We start from the raw sequence: 12,272 nt of genomic DNA, 5'->3' as shown, positions 1-12,272 counted from the left end.
TTTGGTCCTTTTCAACGTCCTGGTCCCTTTGCAGAAAAACAGCCCCAAAGCATGATGTTTCCACCCCCATGTTTCACAGTAGGTATGGTGTTCTTTGGATGCAACTCAGCATTCTTTCTCCTCCAAACACGTGTAGTTGAGTTTTTACCAAAAAGTTATATTTTGGTTTCATCTGACCATATGACATTCTCCCAATCCTCTTCTGGATCATCTAAATGCTCTCTAGCAAACTTCAGACGGGCCTGGACATGTACTGGCTTAAGCAGGGGGACACGTCTGGCACTGCAGGATTTGAGTCCCTGGCGGCGTAGTGTGTTACTGGTGGTAGCCTTTGTTACTTTGGTCCCAGCTCTCTGCAGGTCATTGACTAGGTCCCCCCGTGTGGTTCTGGGATTTTTGCTCACCGTTCTTGTGATCATTTTGACCCCACGGGGTGAGATCTTGCGTGGAGCCCCAGATCGAAGGAGATTATCAGTGGTCTTGTATGTCTTCCATTTTCTAATAATTGCTCCCACAGTTGATTTCTTCACACCAAGCTGCTTACCTATTGCAGATTCAGTCTTCCCAGCCTGGTGCAGGTCTACAATTTTGTTTCTGGTGTCCTTTGACAGCTCTTTGGTCTTAGCCATAGTGGAGTTTGGAGTGTGACTGTTTGAGGTTGTGGACAGGTGTCTTTTATACTGATAACGAGTTCAAACAGGTGCCATTAATACAGTTAACAAGTGGAGGACAGAGGAGGCTCTTAAAGAAGAAGCTACAGGTCTGTGAGAGCCAGAAATCTTGTTTGTTTGTAGGTGACCAAATACTTATTTTCCACCATAATTTGCAAATAAATTCTTTAAAAATCAGACAATGTGATTTTCTGGATCTTTTTCTTCTCATTTTGTCTCTCATAGTTGAGGTATACCTAGGATGAAAATTACAGGCCTCTCTCATCTTTTTAAGTGGGAGAGCTTGCACAATTGGTGGCTGACTAAATACTTTTCTGCCCCACTGCATATAGTCAGTATGCCCCGATTTTTGGAGCAGTACCACATTAATTTCGCTCCACAGGGTGGAGTGCATCAATGTAAATACATTAGTACTAATCCTAGGTGGTGTATTGTTTAATTCCAAACCCAGTCTTAAGCTCTGTTTCCATAGCATGTGTTTCCCTAAACACACAGAGTCCAGGGAGCTTGCCCACTGGCATGAATAACTGGGTTCTTCCTGTGGAGGATTGGCATTCAAATGCAGACTGCTCCTCATGCTCGTGCCCCCAAGATATCAGGCCAATTATTTGTCTCTGTGGGAGCAAACTATTTGTGGAAGACCTTCTTAAAATAAGATCGGGGAGTCACAGCCGCTCTACATCCTTTCTGGTTCCTGACTGGACAGTTTATGTGGGCACGTGTCACCTCTCACTGTGACCCCGCAGGCCCCATCTAACTACGGCTATGGAAAGGTAGTGACGTGGCAGCAACTGTACAAGAACAGGCTTTTGGTTTCGTTCACACCCCTGCAGAGAGAATTCAGTCCCACTGTGCAGCTCTGCATCTTCATTTTACAGAGTTAACAGATCTGTTCAAACTGCCCACGGCTCTGTCACACATGCATCCCAATATTCCCTCCGTCACGAATACAAACACACAAACACAATTGGTATTTTCTATAATGGATGCCACAAATAACAAATGGAAAGACTATTCTGTTCTCATTGTATCATTAAACCATAATTATAATACGCTCCGAGTTTCATACGGAAGCTCTTCACAGCCATAGTTTCGACATTGTATCACCTGTTTTCCCATGATAACTAGATCATGACTTTAATTCTTGTCATTTCCATTAACTTACAAATATTGTTTTCCAGACATAATGGGATAAAAGCAATGATTCAAACATTTATTTACTCCATTTACACGTATTAACAAGCTAATTTTTGTTGTTTTCCCAAGATTACAAGGTTTATAATGCCATTACCCTGAATTAAAAAACGTTTTCCAGAGAATACAGGATATTGTCTTTTAGGGCAACTACTTCAAACTTATGAAGCATTGCACTTTCTGGTGATCTTGATTTCTATCTTTGTAATCTCCAGAGTTTTTCATTATCTTGGGAAGATACATTTTTTTATTTTGAGATGTGTTGTGATCTCGATAAATTGAATAAAATTAACTCATAAGGGGAAAATTAAGGAAATAAATAGTTTGAACCACTTCTACATCCTCTGGTTTATCCTTTTGTTTTCCATCTCTTCTCAAGACCTTACATTTTTTGAAACTATATTCACTTGCTAATTAGGTGACTAATTGGACAACCCTCTCTGTGGCTTTGAGTGTGTCATCAGGTTTCACACTGCAATCCAGATTATTTACTTTAATATGAGCAAAACACATACGGCTGAATAGTCTAATATAAAATTGAACATCTGCAGCAAATATGTGCTAGTTGGAGGCTTACTGTTACTACACTCTCAATATAGAAAAGTGAATCCACTTCACACATATGTAATGTAACATTGTGAGCAGAGGCTAGCAAAGACAGTCTGCAATGCACAGAGGCAGTGGGATGTCAGGGGCAGCTGACAAGAGGATGTTAGGTGGGCGAGTGGCATTTCATCATACAATTCATGTACAGTAATCAATGACCACTCACCAGTGAAGGGAAGAGGGCCCGGAGAGAGAGTGAGAGTGCCAGTGGGCATGTCAGATAAAAGCCCTGAAGGAGAAAAACAGGGAACTGGAGGAGGTTGCGTTGAATCTAGCAGGGGGTACGATGGAGGAAAAGTGGGGACGTGTGAAAAAGCACAAACTGTGGGAAAGATTGTGAGATTAAAGTAAGCAGATGATTATGTAAGCAATTACTTGACAGGGAGAGACGCACATAAAAGGCCAGGGAGATGTGCTGATTGAAAAAGCTGAAGAGCTTGCACCTCTTCTCGGCTGTATAATCCATCTCTCGGTGATCGCTCTTCAGATGATCAGAGAAACAGGCATTTCCCACCCTAATTAAATCTCTTTTGTGATGACAAAAAATAAGTTCTTTGTCTTTTACATGATGTGTTTTCTTATTTATTAACCTGTCAATGTTCTTCTATGAAAAAGTAAAAACCCACACTGTTCATGATGCATGAGTGAATGTTGTACCTATTACTAGAGCATGCTGGCTTATTGGGGCAAATCTGGTGAGGACAAAAACAAACACCATTAGCCTTGTAGGCCTGGCACCATTCGGGCAGCACTGCAGATGGCTTTGAGAAACAAGCTCCAACATCTACGGCCTGGATTCATGCTCGAGATAAGAAAATAGGAAGTGCTGAGACAAACTGCTTTCAGAGTAGCTGAGCTCAATTTCTTCATTCGTGGAGGCAATTTATCGAACGCAGAGTGAATTTAAACCCATGAAACAGAGCCAGACGTGATTCATGAGTCACACGTGTAAACAACAGTGTGTAAACCACGCTGCGTGGGACATCAGTTCTGCTAGAGAATTGGATTTATACAAGATTAACGACTCACGGGAATAGAAGATTAGTAACATTCAATAACGAGCTATTCTGACCAGTATTGTGGGTGCTCTGATGTGCACCAGATTAATGAACATGTGCTGAGTTAGCTCAGGCAGAATGCGCTGTCAACCAGACCATGAACACATGGTTGTAGAGCTATACTGTTCCACTAAATCTATCTCTTCTTCTTTTATTAAGTACCCTAGTCTAATTATGGTAACACCAGGTTTTGGAGGTTTTAACTGTGCTTGGATTCTATTCTGCTAATTTAAAATAAACAACAGCCGACAATTTAAATCCTCATTTATCCCATAACTCATGTGGCAAAACAGCCTACACAGAAAACAGGGCAATCTATCATGAAGCGGAAAGTCATCAATCATTTTCTTTTCTTTATTAATAATGCCGAAGCTCATTATTTTCAGGTCAAGAGGTGATTTCCTGAAGTCTTCCTTTCGGCCACAGTGATACTAAATCAGCAGTTTTCTAGTACCACCAGGGCGTAGAAGCCTAAAGGTGAATACCGCAGACCAAGTTAGCTTTTATTTTAAAGCCTCCCTGGATTTGATTGAATTCAACATACCATTTTCAACAAAGGCCAACTTGTGCAGCTCTGCTCTTGCTTAACCACATGAACTAATTACTGACCAACTGTCTACTTTCATCGTCAGACCTTTATAGCAAAACGCTGAAGCCTACACAAGCATCCTTGGACTGACTCAGTCTGTACTGAGAGATTAACTACAGTAGGATGATTAATACTATTATTATAGCTGCCCTGATTTGTAAAATGTAAATGTATAGTTCTGACTCATCCAGAACTCATCAACAGAAACATCACTGGGAGTAGGGAGGACTTTTTACAATAACTATTTCATTAAGATATTTTTTCTGGGTCAAACAATACTTTTTATTCTGAAAAACAAGCTATGGATAGTGCAACTTGTTTAGCAAACGGAAAGAAATGATGGAGGATTAAAAGGGGACTGCAACCAGCTTGATTTGGATTCCTGTCGCTCAAAGAGTTATTGTGCCATCTGCTGGATTTACAGATAACCAGCAGTGGGGACAGGGCTTCATAGGACACAACCAAAAGGACACAACCAAAGAAAGAACATTTCTTTATCTACCCTCAGTACAACATATTAAAAGGTGAGAAGGAATTGCACAAGACAAATGTGATAAAAGAAACTGTCTAAAGTGAGTCTATATGGCTCTATTAATATATCAAAACATAATGTATTACAGCAGGCTTAATGATAAGACTAACATAGAACAGTAAGGTGTGGTATAAACATAGGGGTATAAGATGTGTTGGGTTGATATAAAAGAAATAACATTACTATAACTACTTATAATTATAATTATTATTATTATTATAAGAAATAGTGTAAGGTATTGTAGTATAGTTCAGCAGTATAACACAATATAAATTGGGTTTTGGTCTTTAGTATAAACAGCGTGTCAAAATGTACTTAAAACTTACCTATTTTATTTTTTCAAACATTTAACACAGCCACAGTGTAGTTAGTGGCAGTTCATTTCCATCCACAGGGCAGCGCTCCGGGGCGGGGTTGACCCCGGGAGAGGGGCGGGGCAGTTGAGAGGTCAAAGTTGAATTAATTTTGTCTTTTGTGCCAAGCAGAAGAGTGGAGTCCGATCGAACAGCGGCGTCTCTTCCCTCTTCCCCGGATCCTTTTAAAACTCCCTCCCGAACCTCTCCCCTTCCACCCTTGCCACCCTACCCACCCCCTGAACACTCTACAAGGGACGGATCGGGTAAGTCCTGCAGAAATACGCGTCTTTGTGTCGGTTTGCTCCCGGAGTGAAGGACGGGGATAACTCGGCGCGTTGCCTCAATACGCTCCGTAGGCCGCGGGATCAGGCTAATTCCTGGATCAGGCGATGCTAACGCTAGCGACCTGAATGGAAAATAACAGAACTGTGTTTAACTGTATTGCCAATCCTGAGTTAATTGCTAGCCAGTGTATTTTCTAGTGTGTTATTATAGATATGGTGGCCAAATATTCAAACAGTTTTTCCTTGTGTATTTTGGTAGTTTGATAGAAATGCTAACGTAGCATTCATTGCTTGCGCGACTAGATGTGATGCTCTTTATCAAATAGCATCTGCGATGTTATCCTATGAGCCTTAATTGTACTGCTAATGCACACTCGACACAAAGTAACCATAACATAAAGAGCACGCTATGGTCTTGCATTTCGGTATTTAAACATGTACCTATAAGCTATGTCGCTAAAGCAGTTTTTACGCCAGGTAATAGACACTGCCTCATGGAGACAGTGGGTCATTGTGCTAATGTGAATGAGTGGACCCCGGCCAGTCTAACGTGAATAACTGGACTGAAAAGCCTCATTCTTTAACATGACTACATAACGTTGTTTAAATACAACACTAGATCAAATCAACACGATGCTCTCTGCATTCATCGCTACATTGATCTGCACTGACAGCAGCTTTTTTAGTAAACAAGGCTTTTTTTCTGCTGTGATGTCCTCATAGTTTCCTGTCCCTGATAGTCACATTTTCCGCTCTATTGCAGACATTCAACCAGTGACCAAAGACCAGCTTTGTGGCCAGTTTAATCGTGGATTCAGCAGCAGAAATGGACTCAAGCCTGGTTGAAGGAGGACTTAATGTCACCTTAACCATCAGGCTACTCATGCATGGGAAGGTGAGTGTGATTACATGCAGTGTTTGAAAATAAGCACAAACATCGCTTTTCCTTCTGCCAGGAACAGAGGCTTTAACACACATTTGTGTTCTCTTTTGTAGGAGGTTGGTAGCATCATTGGCAAGGTAAGTTGTTTTTTACTGCCAGAAGGATTGCTGTCTACATCTTGGCCCTCTGTGTTTTGTAAATATTGTGTATTTGTATATTCTTCACAGAAAGGAGAGTCTGTTAAGAAGATGAGAGAGGAGGTAAGATATGTTTTATCTTTATTGTTCATATGTGGGTGAACAAGAAGAAGCATGTCCATACTTTTAGTGAATTTGACTCATGCTTCATATGATATCCCTGATTCTGAAGATATTTCCTGTTTTGTTCCCTTTTCCACAGAGTGGTGCTCGCATCAACATCTCAGAGGGGAACTGTCCGGAGAGGATCATAACTCTCGCGGGACCAACCACCTCCATTTTTAAAGCCTTCTCCATGATCATTGAGAAACTGGAGGAGGTAAGATTCACCCGCTTCATCTGATTTCAGACATGTTTTAGCAACTAAATTAACACGTTCAAGTTTTCTTACTCGTCTTGTCGTGTCACTGTTCACTCCAGGACATCAGCACCTCAATGACTAACAGTACAGCCACCAGCAAACCCCCGGTCACCATGCGCCTCGTCGTGCCTGCAAGCCAGTGTGGCTCCCTCATCGGCAAGGGTGGCTGCAAGATCAAGGAAATCAGAGAGGTTTGTTCTCATATTTAATTTGTTGTTGTGTACCCAGTGTCTAATCCCTGATTTGTCCTAACACTTGTGGGTTTTTTGTGTCTTTGCAGTCTGCAGGAGCACAGGTACAAGTAGCAGGGGACATGTTGCCCAACTCAACAGAGCGTGCCATCACAGTTGCAGGGACCCCCCAGTCCATTATCGAGTGTGTCAAGCAGATCTGCGTTGTCATGCTTGAGGTACAGACACTTATTTATTATGATGCCCGCTTTCACTCTGTTTTTAAAACATGTTGTTATTTAGGGTAAACACAAAGTCGTTTGAAAATGCTGGATTTTTTTTATGGTCAGGATTTTCATGAGATAAGAACTTAATTGAGACCTGGGCACCATGGCAACTCACCTTATAGACCCACGATGACTTCTTACTGCAGTGGTCTCGGTTCGAATCCAACCTGTGGTCCTTTGCTGCATGCCAACTACTTTTAAATATATCTGTTTTATCCAATGAAGCCAAAATGCAGTAAACTGAATTCCTCCGCAACATGAAAGTAAAATGAATTTGCCTGCAAATCAAATGTCCCACTTGGAACAATACTTGATTTCCCACACAATCTGGTGTTTCATATACGCAACCACTTACATAAGTGACTCTTTTAATAGATGAAATCTCCTCACGTCTCACACCAGACACAGCTAGCTAATCATTAAATAATCATGATCACACCCGTCAATCCGTTGCTATAAATAGCTGTGTAAATAAGTGAAAATGTACAATGACTGATGACTAAAAGAAACAGATTTTTTTCCCAGTTACATCTGTCGTTACAATTTTTAGATTTGAGCTTCTGGAGTCTTTGTTGTTTAGGTACCTTGAAAGTGCTTGATTTTCTTCCAAAGCCGTATGGATACTTCTGATGGTTTATTATATTCTGTGGTACCTTTGATGTGACTTCAATAGTTAATGGTGATATTTCTGTGTTCTTAGTCTCCCCCAAAGGGAGTGACCATCCCGTACAGACCCAAACCCTCAGGCTCTCCTGTCATCTTTGCAGGTGGTCAGGTAAACAACACTTCTTTGTTTGTGCTCTAAATCTGTTGTGTGTGCTATTTTTGTCCCGTTAGTGTCTGCTGTTTCGGGGGAAATATTCTCACATTTTACTGAAGCTCTTCTGGTCGGAGGAATTTGATTATCCTCAAGCTATCATCATAGTGTTTTAACAGGGTGTCCGCGGGGTCTTAAAAAGTATTAAAAGTCGATTACAAATGTAAGGCTATTAAAAAGTATTAAACGGCATTTTCCAAGGTATTACATTTTGTAGCTTGTTTTCAATAAGTATATAAATTGTCCAAAGAGGTTGTATTCTACAGTCTGCCTGAATGTAATCATTGCGTAGGTGTGTAGTGTGATTCTGTGTAGTTTATTTATGGCATCCCGTTGGATTTGACGTCATCTCAACAGGACATCGCACGCTCACTGCTTGATAGCGAGCGAAGGTCTGTTTACGCCGGTTGCTAAACAACATCGTTATGGGGAAATGCTAGTTTGCGTCCAAATGGTTGGAAGATAAGGAGGAAGGACAATCAATACTGTATATATATATATATATATATATATATAGCAAATGTGAGGTAAAGTGTGTCAATGTAACCGGTTAAAACTCGAGGTGGCGATGAGATCTTAAAATGTATGGAAAGGATCTTAAAAAAGGTCCATTACATTTGACTTCAGGATTCCTGCATATACCCAGTTTATGCACTGTCCGTACCTGTTCTTGTGGCACACCAAGGACAGAGGGCTGATGGATATTTGAGCACACTGTGACACTGCCACACCCTCCTAAGAGCTGTTCTCTCCTTGCAGGCATACGCTGTCCAAGGGCAGCACGCCATTCCTCAGCCTGATGTAAGTGAAGGGCCCTCTGTAAGTGATCCAATATATTTGAATCTTCGGTCCTCAGGAGCCATGCCACTTTCTTACTTCATCCCACTGACTCTTCATCTCCCATCTCCCATTGCCTGATACCCATTTAACAATTTCAAACATTATTTAACTTTTTAACAACAAAACCTTTTTTATACCCTTTTAGGCTAAATCATGAGCTCCATGTTCCATTTCATATTTCTTCTCATCCTCACTACAACCACTGAATTTCCAGATTTCTACTTTGTAATCACTTCTTGATTGTCGCTCATGTTTCGGTTTGTTTGCTCTCCGTGTCCTCCCCTCCTTTGTTTCCGCAGCTCACCAAACTTCACCAGCTGGCCATGCAGCAGAGCCCCTTCCCCATTGCACATAGCAACCAGGGCTTCCAGGGTAGGTAGACAGATTGAAAGAGGATATTGGATTAATATAGATTTGTAGCGATCCACTCAGTCAACACTTTCTTTGCATTTCTTCAGCTGGGATGGACGCCTCTGCACAAACTGGCTCTCATGAGCTGACCATTCCAAACGATGTAAGTGGCATTCATCTCATCATTTACTCAGTTTGCAGAAAAACATGGCGCCACTTTTAAGAAGTTTGTTTTGTATCGTTCCTCTTCTTAAAAGTGCTTATTGTTCCTACGTTTTTCTTCTTCTCCCTCAGCTCATTGGCTGCATTATTGGCCGTCAGGGCGCAAAGATCAATGAGATCCGTCAGATGTCAGGGGCTCAAATCAAGATTGCCAACCCTGTGGAGGGCTCCACTGACAGGCAGGTCACCATCACCGGCTCCCACGCCAGCATCAGCCTGGCCGAGTACCTGATCAATGCCAGGTAAGAGGCGTTATGCGACGGCAACACCTCCTCACAGAGCAGCACTAATACAGAAACAGGCTTACTGTCTATCAGAAACTTAAACACTCTAGACATCACCATGTTTTACTGGGGGGGTATAACCAAGAAGAAACTGAGATTACACTTTGTAACAACTCGCCTTTCATGTGTCATCAATAGGGGTTGCAAATTTCCGGGAATTTTCAAAGATGGAAAATTTCCATTGGAATAAACTGGGATTTTTCCAAATTGAAGTTTGGCTCTTCATAGGGAACTTAAATAAAGTTGGAGAAAGTATATTTTAGCTTAATCGTGACTAAAACAAACAGACGCCATTCAAGTACACTTGAATATCCATGCCATTCCTCAATGACATGCATAGCACACAACTTACTGCATGGCTATTGAGACCACGCCCCCTACAGGCACTGTGCATTCCTCCATCACATGCACACATGATTTCTAGAAGACTGGACCACACTTTTGAGCCCAAAGCACATTTTTGAATGAGTGGGGTTTGGGGGGGATGAGTAATATTTAACTCAACATTTATGTTTTTGTTCTACTTACAAATACATCTGTTGAGATGTCATGTTTTTCAATTGTGTCATTTTGCATGGATGTTTTCTTATGAAAAAACAAAATGTTTATATTTATGCTTGATACGATACAGTTACCCTCAATTCCCAGTTAGTTCCAATAGTTCCCGTGGAAAGTTTCCAATATGGAATATTTCCAAAATTCCCCAGCTTGACTACCTATGGAAAGGTTCCGCCCCTTTGCAACCCTAGTAATCAATAATCACATCTTTTTATACCATCATCATTTTTTTAATATCTTATTTTAAAAAGTGAACATAACACTTTTATTGTTGTTTTCTGTCTTGCATGCCGTTTTTTAAATCTCTAAATTGCACTAATCTGTATGAAAGGGGCTTTAAAATGTAGCTGTTATTGGTTAATCACGGGATTAGAGTGGAAATATTGAATGTGTTTATTATTGCCAGAGCATTAGCGAGAACGAGCGGAAGGTCCCATTTGGACGGGACCAAAATGTCTGGAGGAAGTGAATAATACAATATTTGTCTCACTTCATCATGTTGGGGCTACTTTTGTTATTGCAAAGGGTAGCTTGTGAAAAGAGAGGATATCCTGCAGAAAATTCAAATAAATAACAATTTAGAATGAAATATGAAGGAATTTAACGCTTCTTGTTCTGTGTTGTGCTCCTCAGGCTCTCTTCTGAAGCTACTGGACTCGCAGCCAACTGACCGGAGGATCTTCATCAGCACCTAACGTAACCCCTCCCCCTACTTTTTACCAAGAGGTCCCTTATTGAACTTAATGCAAAAACCAAGTACTATAAACTCACTGTTTTCTCCTCTTTTTGGTTACACACCTACTCAGTTGTAATTACCCCATCATCATGATATCGGTATTTTATTTATTTATTATGTTTTTAAATCCCCTTTGCATATAGTTTTTAAAGACTTCTGTTGTATTTTTTCCTCTTATTTTACTGTATATCTGTATGAACTTCTTGATATAGGTAAAACGTTTTGGAAAAATCTGGAAAGGCATAAATAATGTTTTTCTTATGTCAGATTTTTCTTAGAAAATGTACAAAAAATGAAGAAAAAAGACACCATAACATTATAGATGGACTGTTCTCTCCCTTTTTAAATATCTATTTATTTTTATTTAATACACAGCTCTGTGTAAGAGTAGAATTCATTGATATTTGCCATCTTCTATTTGAAGCTGTACTTCCTGATGAGGCATTGTGGGTTTAACGGGTTTCAGTGGGTGTGAATGATCTCCAGGTGAAGATGTATGCAGGAAAAACGTAGAAGGTAGTTTATCCCTCGGTGAGGGCGGGTTCAAACGCAAATTTTATGCTACGTTTTGTCTCACCTCTAATTTGCTGAGTAATTGTTTTGTGTCATTCCTGTGTTTCCATCCGTTTGATTTCTCGATCAGGACTTTTGAGCATTGTTGTGTATTGGATTCTGATAAGGGTGGGTGGGCCTTGGTCACCAGGTGTGGGCCTGAATGAGAGGAAAATATTTTCTTTTCTCTGAAATTACTAAGACCATAGTAATGATGATGATGATGATGATGATAATAATAACATTGAAATGTTTGTTTTAAATAGAGAAAATATTTTTTTTAACTGCAGGGCTGGGGAATGCTGCAAGGGGCAAAACTACAAGACACATTTGTCTTTATAAGTATATTATGCTGAGGTATTAAATTATGATTAACTAGAAGGAGAATTATAGAATTAACACTAGTTTCCTGCTATCCTTTTTTGCCTGGGTCAGATTTTTATTTTTTATTATTCTTTGCAGGATGAAGAAACTCACGTTTTTGTGCACGTTTTCAAACTATTGTAGATCTGGTTGCAATTCAATTGTTGAAGAAATGAAATGCAGAAATAAAAAAAAGATGTGAAATGCTTAAACAATCCGTTTTTTCATTTTTATGTTGGGATGTTTCCTTATTCTAAAGAGAGCTGACACCTTAATTAACCCGTTATCAAGCTCAAGATATATGAATAATCCAACATGGCTTCTTCCCGTGGGGGATTACATTTTTTCTAAATAACCCAGT

General features: G+C 40.3%; 2 protein-coding genes across 4 annotated transcripts in view; one reads left to right on the top strand and one right to left on the bottom strand.

The window, feature by feature from the left end:
- The window catches only part of LOC104942583 (aladin), a 6,338-nt gene extending 4,579 nt beyond the window's left edge, over nt 1-1,759 (bottom strand). The window contains exon 1 of the mRNA XM_010767829.1: nt 1,725-1,759. Within this exon, the coding sequence (XP_010766131.1) occupies nt 1,725-1,759 (35 nt within the window). The remainder of the gene's footprint in view (nt 1-1,724) is intronic.
- A 3,353-nt stretch (nt 1,760-5,112) lies between these two features.
- On the top strand, nt 5,113-12,123 carry LOC104942571 (poly(rC)-binding protein 2-like). Of its 3 annotated transcripts, none has more exons than XM_010767817.1 (13): nt 5,113-5,269; nt 6,054-6,185; nt 6,287-6,310; nt 6,401-6,433; nt 6,573-6,689; nt 6,791-6,922; nt 7,012-7,140; nt 7,889-7,963; nt 8,765-8,824; nt 9,145-9,217; nt 9,304-9,359; nt 9,491-9,660; nt 10,884-12,123. In XM_010767817.1, the coding sequence occupies exons 2-13, from the start codon at nt 6,117-6,119 to the stop codon at nt 10,903-10,905; spliced, it is 960 nt and encodes a 319-aa protein (XP_010766119.1). In that variant the 5' UTR covers nt 5,113-5,269; nt 6,054-6,116; the 3' UTR covers nt 10,906-12,123. The 3 variants fall into 3 exon arrangements, with proteins under 3 accessions (XP_010766119.1, XP_010766120.1, XP_010766117.1); XM_010767818.1 differs by having other exon boundaries at nt 5,114-5,269; nt 8,765-8,806; nt 10,894-12,123; XM_010767815.1 differs by having other exon boundaries at nt 5,114-5,269; nt 10,894-12,123.
- Nucleotides 12,124-12,272: the final 149 nt, after the last annotated feature.

This window comes from Notothenia coriiceps, unplaced genomic scaffold, assembly GCF_000735185.1.
Source record: "Notothenia coriiceps isolate Sejong01 unplaced genomic scaffold, NC01 NC01_scaffold00004795, whole genome shotgun sequence".
Lineage (NCBI taxonomy): Eukaryota > Metazoa > Chordata > Actinopteri > Perciformes > Nototheniidae > Notothenia > Notothenia coriiceps.
The sequence above is the reverse complement of the archived record's forward strand: the minus strand, read 5'-3'. Positions and strand labels throughout refer to the sequence as shown.

Excerpts from the sequence above, each read along its gene's own strand:
- LOC104942571 (XM_010767815.1), top strand. The coding sequence starts at position 6,117 with ATGGACTCAAGCCTGGTTGAAGGAGGACTTAATGTCACCTTAACCATC. Across the intron at positions 6,434-6,572 it reads TTAAGAAGATGAGAGAGGAG|AGTGGTGCTCGCATCAACAT; the intron begins GTAAGATATGTT and ends CCTTTTCCACAG. Across the intron at positions 9,218-9,303 it reads TAGCAACCAGGGCTTCCAGG|CTGGGATGGACGCCTCTGCA; the intron begins GTAGGTAGACAG and ends GCATTTCTTCAG.